The sequence below is a fragment of the Bos grunniens genome, chromosome 17, assembly GCF_055505025.1.
Source record: "Bos grunniens cultivar Pamir isolate PY7600 chromosome 17, Bosgru_T2T1.0, whole genome shotgun sequence".
Lineage (NCBI taxonomy): Eukaryota > Metazoa > Chordata > Mammalia > Artiodactyla > Bovidae > Bos > Bos grunniens.
In genome coordinates, this window is record NC_141181.1 from 66,411,804 (window position 1) to 66,435,738 (window position 23,935).

Here is a 23,935-nt window from a genome sequence, read left to right on the forward strand (position 1 = left end):
GAGTAAGAGAACGTAAATTCACATCAGTCTCTTCCACAGCCCAAGCCCTGACCTCCCGGGACTTAGTTCCAGCTCTCACATCCTTGGCATTTCCTAAAGAACTGCTTCTCCTAACCCTGGTCCAAGAGCCTGCATTTTTAACAAACACCTAAGCTGCCCGTGCGGTGGGACTAACCTACCTGGGTGATCCCGTCCCTCCTGTGCTCAAGGAGAAAGTAGTTCTGTCTCCACATGGAGAGAGGCTCCGGGGAGGGGTGGGGCCCCCTCCACCCCAAACCTGCTGTCTCCGGTTAGGCAGGGTGGGGGGTGGGGGTGAGCTTGGAGCCTAGAGAAAAGTGCTCATCCGGCAGTCTCAGCAGCACGTGATCAACTCGAGTCACAAAAATACACTCCTTTAGCACTCGGGAGTCCCCGGGGGCCTCATCTTTTCTCCTCAGCATAAACCAGCTCCCGGGATGTGGGTCACGTTCTCCGTCTCTGGCTCTGAGAGACGACTGTCTGCCCCGGCATCTCTCCCCAGCCTTCATGCTGAGCTGCAGCTTCCCCCGCCGGCCTGACTTCGGGGACGTCACGGTGATGGACCTGCACTCGGGCGGGGAGGCCCACTTCCACTGCCACCTGGGCTATGAGCTCCAGGGCGCCCAGACGCTGACGTGCATCAATGCCTCCAAGCCCCACTGGAGCAGCCGGGAGCCCATCTGCTCAGGTACACGCCAGCCTCAGCCGGACCCACCATGGATGGTCTCCCAAGAGAGGAGAGACCAGCCCCCGGGGGTTAAAGGGAGAGTGTTAGTCGCTCAGTCATGTCTGACTCTCTGCGACCCCACGGGCTGTAGTCTGCCAGGCTTTTCTGTCCATGGAATTCTCCAGGCAAGCATACTGGAGTGGGTTGCCATGCCCTCCTCCAGGGGATCTTCCCAACCTGGGTCTCACGCATTGCAGGCAAATGCTTTACTGTCTGAGCCACAAGGGAAGCCCGTGGTGTTAAGACTGACCTTAGGAAAGAGACTGCTCCAAAAATGTGGTGGCAGCCAGTTTTGTTACATGATAAAAACACACGTGACGTAAAAGTGACCGTTAGTAACATTTAGGACGTTAACAGTGCTGTGCAGCTGTCACCACTTCTGTCATCACCCCCTAAAGGACACTCGGGACCCACTGGCCGTCACTCCCTGTTTCCCCCTGTGCCCAGCCCCTGCTTTCTGTCTCTACAGATTCACCTACTCTGGACACTTCGTATGCCTGGGATCATGCGTTATGTGATATTTTGAATCCAGCTTCTTTCACTCAGCGTGGTGTTCTCAAGGTTCATCCAGATAGTAGCATGTATCAGGACTTCATTCCTTTTGATGGCTGAATAATATTCCATTATATAGACCACATTTTATCTGTTCCCTTATTGGGGGACATTCAAGTTGTTTTGGACTTCAGAGGTGTTATGGATAGTGCTGCTATGAACATGTGTGTAAAGGTTTTGGTGTGGACATACGTTGTCATTTCTCTTGGCTTATGTACCCGTAAGCGGAGTTGCTGGGTCACATGGTAATTCCACATTTCCGTTTTGAAGGAACCGTCAAAGTATTTCCCATTGGCTGCACCGTGTTCCTTTCCCTCCAGCCATGCATGAAGGTACCAGTTTCTGCACATCCTCACCAGCACTTATTTTCCATGTCTTCTTTTTATTGTGGCAGCCATCCTAGTGAGTGTGAAGGTATCCTAGTGTGATTCTGATTTGCATTTTCCCAGTGGCTGATGACATTGATCATCTTTTCTTATGCTTGTTGGCCATTTGTGTATCTTCTGGGAGAAAAGTCTATTCAAGTCTTTTGCCCATTTTTAAAATGTAGTTGTCTTTTTCTTGAGTTGTAAGAATTCTTTATGTATTCTGGTTACTAGTCTCTTATTAGATATATGATTTGCAAATATTTTCTCCCACTCTGTGGGTGGTCTTTTCACTTCTCAATAGTGTGCTTTTTGTTGTTCAGTCACTAAGTCTTGTCCAACTCTTTGTGACCCCACGGACTGCAGTACACCAGACTTTCCTGTCCTTCTCTATCTTCCAGAGTTTGCTGAAACTCTTGTCCATTGAGTCGGTGATACCGTCCAACCATCTCATCCTTTGTCGCCCCCTTAGTGTCCTTAATTTTGACAAAGTCTAATTTATGGGCTTTTTTTTCTGGTTGTTGTTGCTTGAGCTTTTGATGTGACAGCTGCCATATTATGAGCCCAGTCCATACACCAGGGCTGTGGTAAATCCTCACAGCAGTCCTACACGATGTGAACCTTTATCCCCATTTCACAGATGAGGAAACTGAGGCTCGTGGAGGTGAAGTTTCTTCCTCAGTCACCAGATAGAAATTGAACTGGATCTAGAGTCCTTCTCTCTTGAGCTGTTTCCCTTACACATTCACTATTTAAAGTGCAGACTGCTTAGATTATTAGAAATTCATAATCCTGGGCCCCATACAGAACCAAGCGAATCAAAAATCTGCATTTAGTATGCTCTTTGTGTGGTTCACGGGCTGCACATCATAGATTGAGAAGCACACTATACTGCACTCTGTCTGCACCAGTGGCTGCAACCTTGACCATCCTCAGTTATCGAGAGAGTAATACCCTGTTAGATTCTCAAAAGTCCTGACCGTGGCCAGGAGAGTACAGGCTGCTCACATTAACCTACTCTGTGCCAGGCCATGAGCCACGTACAAACAGGATACTGGGAATAAGAAAAACGTCATTCCTGCCCTCCAGGCATTTGTGGTCCCTGGAATTCAAGATGCAAATGAGAGCTGATGGTAAATTCCGAGATTTAATGATTGCAGTATTGTTCTCTCAAGGCTGTTCAGAATTTTGTGTGTGTGTGTGTGTGTGTTTAAACAAAGAAAAGAAAAATCCAAACCATTGGGCAGTTGGTCTCCATGCCTCCCTCGAGTTAATTTTTATCTATGTATGAAATCAGAGAGGAATTAAGCCTCAATTTGTGCTAAGAAAGATGGATGGGGAGCCACGGCTGGCAAATTGAAGCCAAACAGAGTCATCAGTCGGCTTAATAAGGCAAGGAAGGGGAGCACAGAGGCAGCAAATGAGCAGCCGCTCAGAGAGGACAGATGGCTGGAGCCCCCCACCAGGGACAGCTCGTCCATCTCCTCGGCCCCTGAGCTGTAGGGCAATAAGACTGCCTGCATTCTGAGCACCTACTCTGTGCCAGGGATGGCGCCAAGCCGTCTCCACGCAGTGTTTCATTTCTCACCTCAGCCCATAAGGAGGGTGGAATTATTATTACCGCTTTACTAGAGGTTCAGAGAGCTTCAGGGACTTGTCCTAGATCCACAGCAGGTAAGTGACACGAGGCAGATTTGAACCTCCACTTTGGGACATGAGGCAGAGTGGAGAGATGGGTGACCGGGTACTCTGTCCGTGGTCCTGAAAAAAAGTGCCAGTCTTCCTAGCAACATCTTTGCTGTAGGACACAGTAGAGTCCAGAGCAGGCAAGGGAGCTATCGGCCTTTCTCATCTCTGCAATTCTTTATTAGTCATGACGTCATTCAACAAACATTTAATGAGAGCCAAATATCTTCTAAGAATAAAACTACCTCCCAACGTTTGCAGAACTCTTCTCAGTTCACAAATCATTTTTTCATGTATGTTAGATTTTTATGATAAAAGTTATATATGACTCTGGTAAAAAAAAAAAAAAAAAATATTTCCAAGAAATACGAAACTGCTGAAGAGTCTGACAAATCACTTTTATACCCCTGATCTCAATTGATCTTTGCATACAGCTCATTGAAATAGGTATGGCGGACCATTTTCTAACTTTTTTTCCCCCACTTAAAATATAGTGAGTATTTTCCTATATTCTGAAGTACTCTTTGGTAACAAGGTTTTTAAAAACCATATGAATGGCATGCACTTAACCAAGCGTCTGTAAGTGGACATTCGTGTTGTTTCTCAGTGTTTTGCTCTTAAAAGCAATCAAACAGTGAACATCATACATTTTTGTGAAACTCTGTAAGTCTTTTTTTGACATAAGTCCACAGAACCTTAACTACCAGGTCAAAGTGTTTAAACGCATTTTCCATATTTTTCATCAGATTTCCCCCTTGAAAGGTCATAGCAATTTGCATTCTAACCAGACCTGAATGAGAGCGACCATTTCTCATCACTGAGGATGGCGCCTCCCGTTTATTGCTGCTCTTTATCTGGACCAATTAGGTGGACGGAGATAGAATGTAGTTTAGGTTTGCTCTTCTTTTATTGTTAGTGAGGCGGAATTTTTTGAGTGCTTAACTAAGTACTAAAAGCAGACTTCTTCTTTGGAGAACTGCCTATTTATGTCCTTCTTCATTACCATTTTGTAGCTGAGAACCAGGGCACAGCCAGTGCGTTAAGTCACAGTCATTCGTTCCCCACCGTGGAGCGCACGTGGCAGGGGTTCCAGTCGTGGGACTGCACCTCCTGTCAAACAGGACGAACCTGTCTCAGGAGGAGGGGACTTGCCCACGGTTTTCCTCTTCCTAAGGGGTTGGGGTCAGAGAAGGATAAAACACCCACTTATCCTCCCCTCCACCTCTCTCTGCAATCCTCTCGTTGCCCACCCACCCCTACCGTCTGGCTCCAGCCCCTTGTGGAGGGGCGGTGCACAACGCCACCATCGGCCGCGTCCTGTCCCCAAGTCACTCTGCAAATGCCAGTGGGAGCCAGTTCTGCGTGTGGACGATCGAGGCTCCGGAGGGCCAGAAGCTGCACCTGCACTTTGAGAGGCTGGCGCTGCACGAGAGGGACAGGTAAGCCCCCGAGGGCCCTAGCAGCCTCATACCTTCCCAGACTCTTAGGATGTGGCTGGGGATTGGGAGTCTTGAAATGGCTAAATTGTTGGCTCATGGAGGTCAAGAAAGGAAGAGCTGGGGAGGGAGGCAAGGATATTAGAAACCGTCAGTTTTGATCTCCTCCTTTTACACGTAAGGAAACCAGGGCATACAGAGGGGAAGAGGCTTGCCCCAGTCACACAGGGTAGGGGGAAGGCAGGAAGGGAGTCCCCCCTACCTTGCACTGCCTCGTCCCTTCTCCTGCACATGCTTTTTTGCAGTGGAGCAAGGAGAGAGAGTTTCCTGAGCACCTGCTCTGTGCCCAAATCATGTGTTAGCCTTGATGGAGAATGGGAGAGAAGAACATTGGTTCCTGGTGTGACAGGAAATTGAGATTCAAAAACCAGATGTATGCCCACGAAGGAACTTTCGATAACAAGACAGCATTTAGCTAAGAGCACATATGTTGATGCTAAGTAATAAACACAGAAGCCGGAATCCAAAAACTTTGATAAGCTGAGACCTTATTCCAGAATATTGTGGAACATTCTAGAAAATTAGGATCTTGGCTGCTTAGAATTGCTCTGTTGGAGTGGGTTCCCTTGGAAACAGACAGGATGACAATGGTGTGAGATAAAGTGGTTTATTTAGTAGCTGATCCTAGAAAGCACCAAGAAAATGAGAAGAGAAGGAAAGGGAGTAGATACAGTGTGTGTTAATAGTCAGGTGTCTTATCTACAGGGGTGCCCCAGGAAGCTGTATTTAGCATGGCTCAGAGAGTTCCTGTCAGAGGGCAAGGGAGCTGGGGTGTTTATCTACCCACTCATCCACTGTTAGAGGAGGGGTGCTCCTGGACACACACTGGCTCCCCAGCATTGCTCTCACCCCTTGAGCTGGCTGAACTGGCTGATTCTCAGAGACTCTGGAAACCGGCCAAAGCTGGGTGAGCAAAGAGTGCTGAGGGGTACGGGTAGGGCATCCACAGAATGCCAGCACCTTCGAGTCCTGGAGCCCGTCCGACTTTCAACTTAAAATTACAGTGTCCTGGCTTCTTTGAAGCTTCAGACCTAAACCATTAACCTCTGGGAAAGGATTCTGAGAAAATACAAGACAACTGAATAATTTACCCAACTCTGGAGTCCACTTCCCTCCAAACCGTCCAGCTTTATCCTGAACAACTCCATATCAATAAATCACTGCCTTAAAGTACAAGGTGTGGAATGGGGGCTTCAGAGCGTGGATTCTCTGTAGCATCAGAATGACCTCAGGAACCTTTAAGAAAAACAGATGCCCAGGCTCTTCCCCCTGGAGACTCATTGAGAAGTAAGACCCGGGAGCCCTCAGTGATGAATGCTTTTTAACGTTCAGACCTCCGGTTTGGCTCTTCTGAACGGTGCTGAGAATAAACCAAGTGTGCGTGTGGACCAGACAGTGACAAGCAGAGAGAAAGAAAAATTAACCAAAATGAGTATTTTCTGAAAGTTTATGAAATCCTGATAGATGAGCCGACAGACACATACATGGACACTGTAGTTTCACCGGGTGGAGCCCTGCAAAGGTTTATGGAAGGGAGGTGTTGACAACCACCAGGGAGAGCCGGTGCTCAGGTGTCTCTGGGGAAAGAAGTCTGGAGTCGTTCATCAAGGTCAAAGGTCAGGGTGCGCATGTGTGCACACGCACACACACACACACGCACACGAGTGAAGATACTCGCTGTGCTAAGAAGAAAGGGGAGCTTTCTCTGTCTATGGACTTTATGAGGAAAAAACAGCTTAAATACCACAGTTGCAAGAGCTTAGAGCTAGAGAAGGCTCCATGTAAGATATGGGACCTTGGTCTAAACCTTAGAGATGCAGTCAGGGAACCCAAAATACAGTGAGTGGATGGAGTAGCTAGCCCAAGCTGGGAGAATAGGAGTGGAGATGGACGAAGATGAGGAGGTAAATGTGGGCCATCTTCTGAAGGGCTTTGGCTGCCAGATGCTTCTGTAAGCTGTAGAGAGTCATGGAAGGATTTTGAGTAGAGGAGTGAAATGAAATTTTAAAGATGATTTCCAGCCCCCCAATATGAATTCTTTCTAAACTCCAGTCCCATAATATGCAGCATAGAAAGTGGGTTCTCTGGTCAAATATGTTTAGGAGACACTATACCCAGGCTCTATCTTGGTATCAAGGCATGTTCACTGGCAAAGACACTGCCAAGTCCTGCAGGGGAAAACAATGTTTAATTTTCATTTAAATTTTCCAAGCCCATTTGACCATAGACTATACATAGATTTGAGATAAACTCTCCCTATTTCAGACATTCTAGAGAACATAGCTAGAAAACTGCTATCTTGGGAAGAGTCATTGACTGCAGAGATTTTGAGATCCTGAGGATTTGCCCTTGTTGCCAAAGGCTTCAGTGCTCCTAAAGAAGAGTCCTGGGCATGACCCCAAAGACACAATAAAGTCAAGAGGGATTAGAAGGTTGTGAAGAGGCCCTTGGCCTCCACCCCAGCCCCCTCCTTATCTGAATCACAGTGGACACAAGGCAGAATAAACAGACTGAGATTCCAACATTTCTACATTTTGATGACATTAGAAATTCATATGATAAACCCTTTTAATGGGTCATGGTAAAAAAAAAAACCTTGAAAAATTAAAAATGCCTGTTTATGATTCCATCCATAAAAGTAAGTGATCCAATTTGTGTACTGGTTCCTTCCATATCTTTGCATAACTTCTTTAAAACTGCCACGGCTAGCAAAGAGTCAAGTGCCAAAGGGTTTTAATAACACTAAGAATGAATACCAACATGTCTGATACCTTTCAGTTTTCAGGGTGCTTCATCTTTTCAAAGCCCCCTGTAAGATAGATAGGAAAGACTTTGTGATCCCTCCTTTCAGGATTGTGGAAAGTGAGGCCCGAGATGGGTTGAGACTTGTGTAACCTCAGTGGATGGGAATTGGGGACTGGAAATTGGGACTCCTCTAACTGCACGCACAGTGTCCTCAGGAGGCAAGAGTCAGTGGCAGACCCTATAGCGGTCCAGCACTTGGTCGTCTGACCTGCACACCTGCTCTGTCCTGCACACTATACCTCGGCCTCTAATCCCCACACTCTTGTACCCATTTTACAGATGAAGAATCTGAGGCTCGGTGGGGTAAAATGTTCTTGTCCAAAATCCCACAGCTCAGAATTTAAAGTTGGGACTGTGATTACATGTGTGTGTGTGTGTGTGTGTGTGTGTGTGTGTGTGTGTGTGTATCAGTGTTTCAAGAATGTTATTAGCCCAATCATCGCAACTTCTTAGTTAGTAATAAATACTGCTACTGCTAAGTCACTTGAGTCATGTCCGACTGTTTGCGACCCCATGGACCCCCTGCTCGGCTCCTCTGTCCATGAGATTCTCCAGGCAAGAATACTGGAATAGGTTCCCATTTCCTCCTCCAGGGGATCTTTCCATCCCAGGGATTGAACCCAAATCTCTCTCATCTCCTGTATTGCAGGCAGATTCTTTACTGCTGAGCCACTGGGGAAGCCCATATTAGTAATAAATAATTGGTGTCTATTAATTCAGTTGGTCATTACATCATACCCAGCACCTTCCTTCAAGTTCAGAATCCATCCATGAGTCTAGGATAAGCATTGTACAGAAAGGGAGACAAATTTGGTGAGATGATGCAGAGTATCCTGGTGAGTATGGGGTGAAATCGGGGTGTGAGTCAGGGAATGCGGTCCCAGAGTGGGTGCTCACAGCACACACCTCCTGCTGCTGTATGTCAGTGGCCCCTGAAGACCTCTCATTGACCCCCATCTCCTTCCGCACTGCCAGGATGATGGTCTACAGCGGGTTGACCAACAAGTCCACTCTTCTCTACGACTCCTTCCAAACCGAGAATGTCCCCTTTGAGGGCCTGCTGAGCGATGGCCACACCATCCGCATAGAATTCACGTCCAACCAGCCGCCGGCGGCCTCAGCCTTCAACATCCGGTTCGAGGGTGAGGGTCCTGGGGGGCCGCCCCCTCTGCTGGGTTGTCGCTGTGGGAAGCATGGCAGGGCTGGGTCTTGGGAGGTAGAAATGTGACCTGCTAAGACTGAAGAGGAGGCCATGGCTAGACTGACCCTTGGACTTCCAAAGGCTGCCTCTTTGGGGTTGGGGAGGCAACGGTCCTTGTTCCCATTTCAGATATGAAAATAAAGAGGTAGAGAGGCCAGGTGAATGGCCAAGGGCCCTCAGCAGGTCAGCAGGAGCTGGAGTGGGGGGTCTGGTACCCGTTTTCCATGGGACTTCGCTGAGCAGCAGGAGGGGCACCTGCTTTTGTGGCACAGCCCCGCGAGCCTCCCTTGACTCATGTGAGCACAGCCCCGCGAGCCTCCCCTGACTCTCGTGAGCACAGCCCCGCGAGCCTCCCCTGACTCTCGTGAGCACAGCCCGGCGAGCCTCCCCTGACTCGCGTGAGCACAGCCCCGCGAGCCTCCCCTGGCTCGCGTGAGCACAGCCCCGCGAGCCTCCCCTGACTCACGTAAGCACAGCCCTGTGAGCCTCCCCTGGCTCGCGTGAGCAGCTGCCCTCTTTTGTTTTCTGGCCCCAGCCTTTGAGAAAGGCCACTGCTACGAGCCCTACATTCAGAACGGGAACTTCACCACGTCCGACCCGACCTATAACATCGGGACCATAGTGGAGTTTACCTGTGACCCTGGCCACTCTCTGGAGCAGGGCCCGGCCATCATTGAGTGCATCAACATGCGAGACCCGTACTGGAATGACACAGAGCCCCTGTGCAGAGGTGAGTGGGTCACAGCCCTCCCTCCAGGGTGTCCCAGGGCCCTCTACTCCTTCAGATGAAGAGATCCAGCTTGTGTACTGATTTTAGGATCAGAACCGTTTCCAGGGCTCACTCTCCTTTGGGTCAGGTTTGCTGCTGATCCTTGAGAAAATCACAAAATGGATAAAATTGAAAAGGGGCCCCTTCCTCCAGACACAAGGCCCCGTCGTGCATAGCTTGGTGAGAAGATCTCTGCATGGATTTCAGTTCCTACATACACTATGCAGACTTGTGCAGTGCACAACTCACCCAACAGCACATGGCAACCCTGAGTCTAATTAATGATAATGATGATAATAATAGTTGTTAAGAGGAGTGCAAAAAAAAAAAAAACTGTTGCAGGCACTCTGTCCATTATATGATTTCATCCTCACCACAATCCTGTCTTGTTCAGTTGCTAAGTCATGTCTGACTCTTTGCGACTCCATGGACTGTTTGTTACCCACCGGACTCCTCCATCCATGGGATTTCCCAGGCAAGAATACTGGAGTGGGTTGCTCTTTCCTCTTGCAGAGGATCTTCCCAACTCAAGGACTGAACTCTCCTGCATTGGCAGGAGGATTCTTTACTGCTGAGCCACTAGAGAAGCCCACCACCTGAGGTGCATATTATTATTGATCCCATGTACAGACGAAGAAATAGCAGCTGTGATGTGACATGCCTCAGAACACACTGAGGGTAATTGGCAGAAGCAGGCATGGAACTCTGGTCTCTCTCTTCTCCGAAAGCTGTGCTCTCTGCCCCTTTGGACAGTGTCGGCTCTCTGGAACCCTCAGCTATGTGGGTGCCCAGTGCCCTGCCCTCCCTGCTTCTCCATATTTAAGACCGCTGAGCCGCTCTGAGCCTGAACTCACGTGGGGAATGTGGAATAATGAACAGAGCCCTGGCTCCTGGCAGCCGCCGCCCAGATGGTGGTTGGCGTGAAGTCATAGCCTTGCCGTGGTGAGGGATTGATCCCTGTATTAAATGTGCTGGTTTAACAGAGCGGAATTTATTGGTGCTTTGGCCTCTGCCACATTGAGAACTTTCCAAAGAGGCAAACGCAGAGTGAGATTTAAAGGGCCAGGTGCGGCCACACATCTCCACTTCCAGTTCAGAGCCAGGACCCTCCACAGTAACATTAACTAAGAATTACTGAATGCTTACCTTATGCCTGGCATTGTGCTGTGTCTGACATCCATGAGCTCAGTTAAGCCTCAGAATTACCCAGTGAGGTCCACACTGGTGTTTCTTCCTGCTGTCCAGAGGGAGACAGCTGAGGCTCCAAGAACTTACATGCCTTGTCAACAGATCCTTTGGTGGCTGAGACAAGACTCGAACTCAGGTCCACATGAGTCAGATGCACCATCTCTTGATCAGTACACCCCCTGCTCAAGGGGGAGGCTGTTGAAGAGTTCCTTGAAACCTTGGGCTCTGTCCTTGGTCCTGAAAGAGCAACTGCCATCCCTTAGTATCTGCAAGGGACTGGTTCCAGAACCATCGCTACCCCCCAACCCAATACAAAAATTTATGGATGCTCAAGTCCCTTTTATAAAAAGGCACATCCTCTCATATACTTTAAATCATTTCTAGATTACTTATAATACAAAGTAAATACTACGTAGACGATTGCAAACGCAATGTAAATGATACAGGAATGTCCTAAATGCAATGTAAATGCTATGTGAACAGTTGCTGGTGAGTGGCAAATTCAAGGTTTGGTTTCTGAAGCTTTCTGGAATTTTCTCAAAGACTTTTGCTTCTCAATTGGTTGAACCCCAGGGTCGCAGAACCCCCAGTACAATGTCCTTAGACCGCCTTTGCCAGCCTTCCACTGGAGGAGACAGGTGGCCGGTCTGAATTTAATCCTTCCACACTATGGACTGTCTGGTTTCATAGCCCACACTCCTAGCTGTTATACCATATCTGTTTCCTTATGCATCATGTCTGTCTGTCTGTGTCTTTTACAGCCATGTGTGGTGGGGAGCTCTCTGCCGTGGCCGGGGTGGTGCTGTCACCAAACTGGCCGGAGCCCTACGTGGAAGGTGAAGACTGTGTCTGGAAGATCCATGTGGGCGAGGAGAAGCGGATCTTCTTAGACATCCAGTTGTGAGTGTTTCTGATGGGTGGACCCCCAGGTCTAGCCAGTTGAGGAAGAAATTGCTTCTGCTTGATTGTTTCGACCACTATTAATTAAGCACCTCCTGTGTGTCAGGGGCTGTGCAAAGAACCGGGGTCCCTATGGTGGGGGAGCAACATTGTACACACCCAGAAAGAGCTCCTGTCCTCAGGAAATTCAGTCTGCTCAGGAAGCATGCACTAAATGAGGAGATGCTTCAATGTAACTTTGTTAAAGCACCTTGGTAAGGAAAGGTGCCTGATGCTATGCAATTCTATAACGGGGATCTGATGTCAAGAGGAAGGTCAGAGAAGCCTTTCCTGGAGCATCTGAGAAGGCTCAGAATGTAAAGATGAATTGGAGTGAACATATTCAAAAGGAACAGAATCCCCTGAAGGCCCTGTGCCAAGAGCAAGGACAGCATTTTCACAGGACCGAATGGCCAGTGTGGTCAGGAGGAGGAAGGAAGTCTAACACACACAGTAGTTTGTTTTCCTGTCTGTCTCACTCAACTAGACCAGAAGGTCCTTGCAGTCAGGACCTGGTCTGATTTATCGCTCTTCCGGCATCTTACACAGAGCCTGACACAGCAGACGCTCAGACAGTGATTGCCAAATGAAAGAGACGTGTTATAATGAATGGACTTTCCCTGGCTGTGTGTCTATTTTCCAATACTCAGTGAGGATACCTATTAGATGCTCCATCCAGAACTTTCCCTCTCTCAGTCCACAGGGATCAGGAGAAGGGTACAGAGACAGACAGTGGTGGCTAGAAAAGCAGAAGAAAGGGCTTGCCAGCAGGCTCGGACACGTGGTTGGGTGCCAAGTTCAGGAGGGCCTCTCTGGATGCAGACAGGACCTCTGGGGGTCAGCTCTCCCCACAAGCTTGAATAGAACCCACTTGACCAGGAAGCAGAACTCCAGGGCTACCTGGCTTTGCAGAGGAGCCTGGCAAGAGGAAGATGATTTGCAAGACTATGAGTGACTGTCTTTGGAGCAGTCCCTTGGAGGCAGAGGGAGTGTCCTCAGAGGCTGCCCTGAGTCATAGATTTATACAGTTGTCTCTTGTGGCTTTGGGGTCGGGCCAACCTGAGTCAGAATTTCTCCTCCACCTACAGCTGTGACTCTGGACTTCTCTCTGGGCTTTGGCTTTTCTCATCTATAATGAGATTCCTGGAACATGGTGTTTTGTGGCTATTGGAGGCAGGTGTTAAGTCTCCCTTGCCCACTGCCTCCCTCCCTCCTCAATGATAAGTCACCCCCTTTCTCCCATTCTTAGCTCTCTGACTTCTAGAGCCTGGAATAAAGTGTTCGTTCATTCAAGACATGTTTTCTGAGTATCTGCTATGAGCCAAGCACTGAAAAGGCTCTGATAGTTGCCAACTCAGCCATAGAGCTTATATTGGAAGAGTGGGTTGACTGGTCTCTATAAACTCTGAAAAAAAAATGCTGTGCACCTACTGTGTGGGAACACGAGGCTAGGCACTGGAGATACAGTTGTGAGAAAGGTGGAACAGTCTCCGCCCTCACTGTCTAGTGAATGAGGACATGAAACTGTGCAGTGTGATAAGAGCAATGATGGGGAGAGCAGGCATCTGTGTGAAATCATGGAGGGCTTCCAGGAGGCAGTGACTTCTGGGATGGGATGAAAGAAGATTCACAAGTGATGAAGAGAAATGAAGAGGGTCCAGACAGTGAGTACAGCATGTGCAAAGTCTGGAAATGAAAGAGAAAGTGGCCCACTTAGTGGCTAAACGGGAGTTTAATGTGGCTGGAGTGTGGAGGTTGGGTAGGGGTTACATGTATTGTTTCATATGCTTTTCCATTATGGTTTATCGCAGGATATTGAATATAGTTCCCTGTGCTATGCAATAAGACCTTGCTGTTTATCCATCCTACATAACAGTTTGCATCTGCTGATCCCGAACTCCCAACCCTTCCTCCCCCACCCCATTCGCCCTCAGGAGCCAGAAGTCTGTTCTCTGCGCTCCTGCGTTTGTTTCGTGGATAAGCTCATTTGTGTCATTTTTAGATCCCACGTATAAGTGATATCATACGATATTTGTGTCATATTTTAGATCCCACGTATAAGTGATATCATACGGTATTTGCCTTTGACTTACTCCACTTAATGTGATCGTCTCTCGGTCTGCTTGTGTCACTACAAGTGGCGTTACGTCATTCTTTTTATGGCTGAGCGGTATTCCCGTGTGTATATGTACCACCTCTTCTTTATCCGTTCACCTGTTGACAGACATCTACGTTGCTTCCATGTCTCGGCTACTGTGAATACTGCTGCAGTGAACATTGGGGTGCATTTATCTCTTCAAATTATATCGATAGTTTTGTCAAGCTATATGCCCGAAGTAAGATTGCTGGATCGTATGGCAGCTCTATTTTCATTCCATGAGCAACCTCCATACTGTTCACCGTAGGGGCTCACCAGTTTACACTGCCACCAACAGTGTAGGAGCACTCCCTTTTCTCCACACCCTCTCCAGCATTTGTTATTTGTGGACATTTTAACAAAGCCATTCTGACCAGTGTGAGGTAAGACCTCATGGTAGTTTTGATTTGCGTTTCTCTGCAATATATTTGAATATTCTCTGCAATATTATTGAATGTAAATTCAATTTTTAGAAATAATGCCCCCTCTTTATAAGAAGTATCTCCCTACCAGATTCGGACTTGAGGAACTCCAAGTCTAGACGGTGGTTAAGGTCATTTCTCATGCAGGTGGTGAGGAAAGCCGTTTTCATCACTGAGTACTTACTGTCTGCGAGGTTCTTCCCAAGTGTTAATTGATTTGCTCCTCCAAGTAATCCTACGAGGAATATACAGCTCTTATGCTCACCTTACTCCCACCTGCTTTCTCACCTCTTCACTCCAATATCTAAGAGGCATCTCCAATGAAGTCCCCAGACTTAAACCCCCTGATTCTCTTTCTCCAAACCTGTTTTAACTCATCTTTCCATCTCAGAAAGGAGTCGTCTATCCTGCCAGCTGCTCAGACCCAAAAGACATGGGGTTATTCTAGAGCAGGAGGATGCTGGTCAAGGTTCCACAATGGCTTTTCTTGGCTGGTGGGCTGGGGAGCAGCTCCCTGATTTGCAGCATTTGCCAATTTCCTCGGTGTAAATACTTACACTGTGAAACCAATTTCAAGCAATCAACACAACATCAACAGGCTCACCAAATGCCTGGACCCTTAACGATCAGCTCATATGACCCATAAGGAGCCACTGGTTCCAGCACACTGCCTGTGAACTGGAACAGACAGAACACAGGCAAAGATGGAGGGAACAGTGTTCCAGCCAAAAGGAACAGCCTGCGCTAAGGTCCAGAAGCGGGAAGAGTGACTCTCTGATTTTTCATCCATAACATGGAATATGCGCTGAGCGTTTAATGCATCCCAGGCATTCACATCCCTTGTGAACAAACATAGGCGGCAAGTCTGGTTGTTATCTCCACTTTACAGATGAATAAACCCATAGAAGTAGAGGGCTTCCCGGGTGGCTCAGTGGTAAAGAATCCTCCTGCTGATGCAGGAAATGCGGGTTCAGTCCCTGGATCGGGAAGATCTCCTAGAAAAGGCAGTGGCAACCCACTCTAGTATTCTTGCCTGGCAAATCCCATGGACAGAAGAGCCCGGCAGGCTATAGTCCACAGGGTTCACAAAGAGTCAGACATGACTGAGCGACTGAGCACACACACGTGCATAGAAGTAGAACGGTGACTGTGATCACACGGCTGGGATTCAAACTCTGCTTGCCATGTCTCCAGGGTCTGGGGTCTTCGCCAGCCTGTGAGAGGAGCTAGCCTGTGTGTCTGGAGCTCAGAGATATGAGAGGCACGACACCAATGAGGAAGCCGTGGGATCAGGCAGGGCCTTGAAGGCCACATCAGGGAGTCTGGATGTGCCCAAACCCGGCAGCAGGGGAAGGGATTCAGGCAGCTAACAGGATTAAAGCATCGCAGGAGGGAGCTGAGCCCTCGGGGTCACCAGCCCGGGTCTCTCCACGGCAAACCCCAGCACACACTTGGCAGAGCGGTATCTGGGCCTGGCGCCCGCTTCCTCCCACAGAGGGAAAGAAAATAGCATCTCACTAGCGAGGAAGCCACGCAGCCCAGGAGCTGCTGGCTTTAATTTATCTTGCTTGGTTTCCGCTGACAGTTTTAGTAAACCAATTTGGCTTTGATAGTAAAAATAATTCCATCCTCGGGGCCCCTCACGTGGCCTAAGTGTTTGCAATTGTTATTTATCACATTGGGGAAAGGGGAAGGAGTTTGCGCTGCTGGACTAGCTGGGTAGGTGGCCTGTAGTAGGTGCTGGAATGTTTGCTTAGTCATGAGGACCTCAGCCACCTGTGGCCCTCAAGAGGGGACTCTTCTCCCCCTTGTCTTCTGGGCCCAACTCTTGATGCTGTGGGCATTAGGATAGCGGCTCTAATTAGTCATCATTTATGAAAGACCTACTGCGTGCCGGGCCCTGAGCTGCATCATTCATCCCAGAGAGCAGTAACAAATGTGAACATTATTATGTGGAGATAATAATTACATAAATTAGCGCTAATGTGAGCAGAGATAATTGCAGAGGGGTAATTACCCAAATTTAGAGATAACGTACGCAGAGCGCATCACATGGGGCCCGGCATGTAGTTGGCGCTTCGTCAATGAGGACTACAGGTGCCAGGGATCCTCGTGAGTCCGCCTTGATCCCCACCGCTTAGTGGATTCGGGAATGACACCGCAGAGAGCGAAGCGGCTGCCTCAGTTCCCACAGCCAGGGAAGGACAGAGCCAGGGCTCGCATGCACACCATAGCCTACACTTGCATTGACTTGAACAACCTTTTGGGGGCAGCAGCTATATGTCTCAGTGATGAAGCCGGCAGGGTCCCAGGCCTCCAGCAACTCACAGGTCAGGAAGGGAAGTAGGACCATAAGCAGACAACTCCACGGAATACAGGCACAGTGCTGTGGCTGGAGGGGCTGGGTTGAGGCACTGGGGTTATGGAAATGTCACAGAAAGGGTGGCCTCCAAGCAGGATTCTGAGGAGTGTCCTTTGGTGAAACTGTAATGGCAAAAGGGCATTGCCCGAGGGGCCCCTGTGAACCAAGGACTCACGCAGTGTTACAGGCATCACAGAGGATGCCCTGAACTGCAGCAGCCACCTTGTTCAGTTCAGTTCAGTGGCTCAGTCCTATCCGACTCTGTGACCGCATAGACTGCAGCACGCCAGGCTTCCCTGTCCATCACCGACTCCCAGAGCTTGCTCAAACTCGAGTGATGGTATCACTCGAGTCAGTGATACCATCCAAGCTTCTCATCTTCTGTCATCCGCTTCTCCTCCTACCTTCAATCTTCCCCAGCATCAGGGTCTTTTCCAATGAGTTGGCTCTTCCCATCAGGTAGCCAAACTGCTGGAGCTTCAGCTTCAGTATCAGTCCTTTCAATGAACACCCAGGACTGATTTCCTTTAGGATGGACTGGTTGGATCTCCTTGCAGTCCAAGGGACTCAACAGTCTTCTCCAACACCACAGTTCAAAAGCATCAGTTCTTCAGTGCTCAGCCTCCTTTATGGTCCAACTCTCGTATCCATACATGACTATTGGAAAAACCGTAGCTTTGACTATTTGGACCTTTGTTGGTAAAGTAACGTCTCTGCTTTTTAATGTGCTATCTAGGTTGGTCATAGCTTTTCTTCCAAGGGGCAGCAGTAATTAGAACCCTCTAATTGTGTTGTCAGTATCATAGGTAAGAAGGTGGGTAGGATGAGTCAGGAGCCCCCAGACTGTACCTCCTTCATACCCAAAATACCTAGTCCTTGACCCACCTTGTACTTGCCAGTTCCGTCAGGAATCCGCTGCTTACCCTAAAGTGCATCTGGATGTGAATCTTTTAAATCTTTCAGAATTTTTTAAAAATATATTTATTTATTTATTTTGCTGTGCCAGGGTCTCCGGAGAAGGCAATGGCAACCCACTCCAGTACTCTTGCCTGGAAAATCCCATGGATGGAGGAGCTTGGTAGGCTGCAGTCCATGGGGTCGATAAAAGACGGACATGACTGAGCGACTTCACTTTCACTTTTCACTTCATGCATTGGAGAAGGAAATGGCAACCCACTCCAGTATTCTTGCTTGGAGAATCCCAGGGACAGCGGAGCCTGGTGGGCTGCCGTCTATGGGGTCGCACAGAGTCAGACACGACTGAAGTGACTTAGCAGCAGCAGCAGCAGCCAGGGTCTTAGTTGCAGTACACAGGATCTTTGATCATCTTTGCAACACATGGGGTCTTACCACAGCAAAAAGACCTAGTTCCCTGAGCGGGGATTGGACCCAGGCCCCCTGCGTTGGGAGCATACAGGCCCAGTGACTGGACCACGACGGAAGTCCCTGAAGCCTTCTGAATTTCTTAAATCTCTCTTCTTTCTCATTCTTGCTCTCTCAAAATGTAAAGCATAAAAAGGGGAATAAAGAAACTAAGGAGTGGTTGGAGAAGAGGCTCAAGAATGGAATACCTGGCAGGAGGCCCAGAGAGGGAAGGTGGCTTGCCCAGCACTGCGCAGCAAGTCAGAGTTAGGCCCTGAAAGACAGCCTGAGTGTGGCTGCAAGAGCTGAGCCCTGGGGCCACAACCTCAGAGATGCTGCATGCCAGACACGAAGCTTCTAGAGTCAAAGAGTTGTTGTTCAGTAGCTAAGTCATGTCTGACTCTTCGAGATGCCATGGACTGCAGCACACCAGGCTTCCCTGTCCTTCATTATCTCCTGGAGTTTGCTCAAACTCATATCCATTGAGTCGGTGATGCCATCCAACCATTTCATCCTCTGTCTCAGTCTTTCCCAGCATCAGAGTATTTTCCAGTGAGTTGACTCTTTGCATCAGGTGGCCAAAGTATTGGAGCTTCAGCATCAGTCCTTCCAGTGAATATTGAGGGTTGATTTCCTTTAGGATTGACTGGTTGGATCTCCTTGCAGTCCAAGGGACTCCCAAGAGTCTTCTCCAACACCACAGTACGAAAGCATCAATTATTTGGTGCTCAGCCTTCTTTATGGTCCAACTCTCACATCCATATATGACTATTGGAAAAACCATAGCTTATACTATATGGATCTTTGTTGGCAAAGTGATGTCTCTGCTTTTTAATACTCTGTCTAGGTTTGTCACAGCTTTTCTTCCAAGGAGCAAGCGTCTTTTAATTTTGTGGCTGCAGTCACCATCCAAAGTGATTTTGGAGCCCAGGAAAATAAGATCTGTCACTGCTTCCACTTTTCCCCATCTGTTTGCCATGAAGTGATGGGACCAGATGCCATGATCTTCATTTTTTTAAGTTTGAGTTTGAAGCCAGCTTTTTCACTCTCCTCTTTCACCCTCATCAAGAGGTTCTTAGTTCTTCTTCACTTTCTGCCATTAGAGTGGGTATCAGCTCTTTTAGGGTCAGAGAGAGTTCCTCTGAAGTCTGACTCTGCTGCTTACAGACTGCATTTTCAGGCAGGTGACAGAAGGTGGCTGCCTTGCAATGGGATATTTTGTTTATATCCCCAGGGCCTGGCACACAGTAAGTGCTCAATAAATATCTGTTGAATAAAAGAGAGAGAGAGAGATATCTTGAATGTGTATGTTTATTAAACAACATGTAAAGTTCTCAGTAAGGTTTCTGGCATCAAATTGGCAGATAATCATCCCTCCTATATGCCAGACTTTATGGCAAACACTTGGCAGGAATTATTTCATGAATGATGATGGCAGTTATCATTGGCATCAAAATATCTAAATTCATTGAGCATTTCCTGTTTGCCAGCCACTAAGTGCTTTTCAAGTCATATAACTCTCACTTGAGAAACCTGTGTGGTCACATTGTGATTGCCCCCATTTTACAGATGGGAAAACTCAAGAGGCTCAGAGAGGTGAAGTCACTTGCCCACGGTCACCCAGCTAGAAAGAAACCAAGCGGGATTTGAACCCAGGTCTCTGGGGCCAAAATCCAGTATTATACCCACACAGTAAATGATAATGAAGTGTTCGGCGAAGGAGAAATCCCTTGACCCATTTTACAGAAGGAAATATTGAGGCTTGAAGAGATACCCTCCTCCCTTTTCCTGGACATCTACTTCATATATATATACACACCTACTTCCTCTCTATATATACATATATATGTTTCTGGAAAAAAGAAATTTCAGCCAGGCTCCAGTTTGCTTTTCTTGGGTCCACTGTGGAGCACAGCCCCAAATCTCTCCCTGTTTATGGACCCCAGCACAATCCATCAGCCAAGAAATAAAAGAACCTAATAGCAAACCCCAGTAACCATATGATTGATAGCTATGGAATATGTCTCTTCAGCTGCTGCCAACCCATTCTGCGCTAAGTTAATTCCAAACCCTAAAAATTAAGTGCCTGTCCAGGGGCACTCCTGTCCATCAAACAGATATAGCTTCTTTGGGAGGTGAGAACTCAGCCCAAGAGCCAGGCAAGAAGGGAGAGCCAAGAGTTGAGGGCAGGCACTTCCCTGGTGGCCCAGTGGTTAAGATTCCACACTGCAATATGAGGGCAGGGGTTCAGTCTTTGGTTGGGGAACTAAGATCCATGTGCCACCACTGATGAGCCCAAGCACTCTGGAGCCTGCGCAGCACAACTAGAGAGCCCACAGCCACGACTAGAGAGCTACAGCCACGACTAGAGAGCCCACAGCCACGACTAGAGAGCCCACAGCCATGACTAGAGACACTACACACCATGACTAGAGAGCCCACAGCCACAACTACAGAGTCCATGTGCTGCAATGGAATATCCTGCATGATGAAGCAAAGATCCTGCATGCCACTAATATATATTTTTAAAGAGTTGAGGGCAGCCCCCCAGAAGCACAGACACTCAATGTGTTAGTCAGTCATTTGTGTCCAACTCTGCAACCCCATGGTCTGTAGCCCACCAGGCTCCTCTGTCCATGGGATTCTCCAGGCAAGAATACTGGTGTGGGTTGCCATGCCCGTCTCCAGGGGATCTTCCCAACCCAGAGATTGAACTCGGGTCTCCTGCATTGCAGGAAGATTCTTTATCATCTGAGCCACAAGGGAACCCATATCCAGACAGCAAGCATAAATCATGAAGAGAAATGGCCGCAATAGAAAGAAAGCCCTCCAGTCCATTAGCGGAGAGAGAAAGGATTTTTTTCCAGAGCCAAAAACTCTAGGGAATCTGGAGCAGCACAGTTCATAGAGCCCAAATTTCATCCTGTTTCACATGAGGAAACTGTGGCCCAGAGATGGGGAAAGCCTGTCCCAAGATTGCCCTCTCAGTCAGCTATTGCCGTATAACAAATTACCCCAAATTCAGTGATCAGATCAGATCAGATCAGTCGCTCAGTCGTGTCCTACTCTTTGCGACCCCATGAATCACAGCACGCCAGGCCTCCCTGTCCATCACCAACTCCCGGAGTTCACTGAGACTCACGTCCATCGAGTCAGTGATGTAATCCAGCCATCTCATCCTCTGTCGTCCCCTTCTCCTCCTGCCCCCAATCCCTCCCAGCATCAGGGTCTTTTCCAATGAATCAGCTCTTTGCATGAGGGCCAAAGTACTGGAGTTTCAGCTTTAGCGTCATTCCTTCCAAAGAAATCCCAGGGCTGATCTCCTTCAGAATGGACTGGTTGGATCTCCTTGCAGTCCAAGGGACTCTCAAGAGTCTTCTCCAACACCACAGTGCAAAAGCATCAATTCTTCAGCGCTCAGCCTTCTTCACAGTCCAACTCTCACATCCATACATGACCACAGGAAAAACCATAGCCTTGACTAGACGAACCTTTGTTGGCAAAGTAATGTCTCTGCTTTTGAATATGCTATCTAGGTTGGTCATAACTTTCCTTCCAAGGAATAAGCATCTTTTAATTTCATGGCTGCAATCACCATCTGCAATGATTTTGGAGCCCAGAAAAATAAAGTCTGACACTGTTTCCACTGTTTCCCCATCTATTTGCCATGAAGTGGTGGGACCAGATGCCATGATCTTCATTTTCTGAATGTTGAGCTTTAAGCCAACTTTTTCACTCTCCACTTTCACTTTCATCAAGAGGTTTTTGAGTTCCTCTTCACTTTCTGCCATAAGGGTGGTGTCATCTGCATGTCTGAGGTTATTGATATTTCTCCCGGCAATCTTGATTCCAGCTTGTGTTTCTTCCAGTCCAGCGTTTCTCATGATGTACTCTGCATATAAGTTAAATAAACAGGATGACAATATACAGCCTTGACGAACTCCTTTTCCTATTTGGAACCAGTCTGTTGTTCCATGTCCAGTTCTAACTGTTGCTTCCTGACCTGCATACAAATTTCTCAAGAGGCAGATCAGGTGGTCTGGTATTCTCATCTCTTGAAGAATTTTCCACAATTTATTGTGATCCCCACAGTCAAAGGCTTTGGCAGAAAATTTGTGTCCTGTCTCATGAGTCTGCAGGTCAGCAAGGGGGGTTCTCCTGGTCTGAGCTGACTCTCTGCTGTGTCTGCGGACAACTATGGGCCAGGTAGGTGGCCCCATGGGTCCATGGCTGGCCTCACGTATTTGGGGTGGGCTGGCTGTCAGTCTAAGCAGCCGTAGCCTGGGATGGCTCACCTCTACTCCATGGGTCTCTCATCATCCAACAGCTGGCTTGGTCTCCTTCCTGTAGCAACTGGCCAGCATTCCACAGCCATTAGCAGAAGCATTCACTGCCTCTTGAGTGAGCCTAGACCAGGAATTGGCACGACATCATTGGTATCCTATGGCGAATCACAAAGGAAGGGCCAGACCAGATTCGAGGGATGGAGAAGTGGACTCCATTTCTTGGTGGCAGATGTTTGGGAGCCTCCATACAAAGGGTCTGGACACAGAGGGAGCTCCAGAGCTTTGAAATAATTTCTGCACTCAAGCTAAACCCAACAAAGAGTAGGGGTGAGAACTCAGGTCTCCTGGTCCCAGTCCGAAGCTCCAAATGATATCCCTGTGCACAACTGTCCCTAGGAGATGACTATCATTGTCCCCATTTTACAGATGAAGAAACTGAGGCCCAGAGAAGTAAAGTAACTTGCCTATGATCCCACAGCTATGAATTCTACCCAGGGCTCAGTGCCTGGCATAAAGAATCAGAAAATGTTTCTGTCTCCACCTGATGCTTCTTGACATGCGGAAGGCACTCTCAAAAGATCCTGAGACTTTTTCAGGAAGAGGAAAAGCCCTTCTTTTGCCTGTCATAGAGGATGGTGACTGCAGCCATGAAATTTAAAAATACACTTGCTCCTCGGAAGAAAAGCTATGACAAACCTAGATAGCATATTAAAAAGCAGAGACATCACTTTGCTGTCAAAGATCCGTATAGTCAAAGCTATGGTTTTTCCAATAGTCATGTATGGATGTGAGAACTGGACCACAAAAAAGGCTGAGCACTGAAGAGTTGATGCTTTTGAACTATGGTGCTGGAGAAGACTCTTGAGAGTTCCTTGAACTGCAAGGAGATCAAACCCGTCGGTTCTAAAGGGAATCAGCCCTGAATATTCATTGGAAAGACTGATGCTGAAGCTGAAGCTCCAATATTTTGGCCACCTGATGCGAAGAGCCGACTCATTGGAAAAGATCCTGATGCTGAGAAAAACTGAAGAAGGCAGGAGGAGAAGGGGACGACAGAGAATGAGTTGGTTGAATGGCATCACCAACTCAATGGACATGAGTTTGAGCAAGCTCCAGGAGATAGTGAAGGACAGGGAAGCCTGTTGTGCTGCAGACTGTGGGATCGACAAGAGTGGGACACAACTTAGCAACTGAACGACAACAGCAAAGGAAGTTTTGAGTTCAGGTCCTAACTCTGCGCCTCATTGGCTGTGTGACCTCGGATGAATCACTTTACTTCTGTGAGCTTCAATTCCCTGCCTTTAAAAGGAGGATGATAATAATAGAGTCCCCACCTCTTAGAGTTCCTGGGAAGATGGAACTCTTGGCAAGGGCCTGACACCATGCACACACTCAGTAGTTTACTTGGCAGCTGTGATGATGATGATGATGATGAGCTCCTTCCATGATGTGTGTACAAATTGAGCTCTATCATACAACTACACACACACACACACACAAATGTTGCCCCCAACTTCGGGCACTGAGGGATGAAGAAGCTTCATCCTAAGGCACTCCCCAGACGTCCTACTGATTGATCACTCCCCTTCCCCCCATTTTTGGTGTGAGTGGTAACCGGAA

General features: G+C 48.1%; 1 protein-coding gene across 4 annotated transcripts in view; it reads left to right on the top strand.

Moving 5' to 3' along the window:
• SEZ6L (seizure related 6 homolog like) overlaps positions 1-23,935 on the top strand; it is a 192,716-nt gene that overhangs the window by 128,206 nt on the left and 40,575 nt on the right. For 3 of the 4 annotated variants that reach the window (XM_086346041.1, XM_086346042.1, XM_086346043.1), the window contains exons 5-9: positions 521-706; positions 4,622-4,787; positions 8,625-8,791; positions 9,386-9,580; positions 11,569-11,707. In XM_086346041.1, coding sequence (XP_086202167.1) covers positions 521-706; positions 4,622-4,787; positions 8,625-8,791; positions 9,386-9,580; positions 11,569-11,707 — 853 coding nt within the window. Of the gene's footprint in view, positions 1-520; positions 707-1,214; positions 2,893-4,621; positions 4,788-8,624; positions 8,792-9,385; positions 9,581-11,568; positions 11,708-23,935 lie in introns of those variants that run through there. The other variant, XM_086346044.1, reaches the window with a different exon arrangement.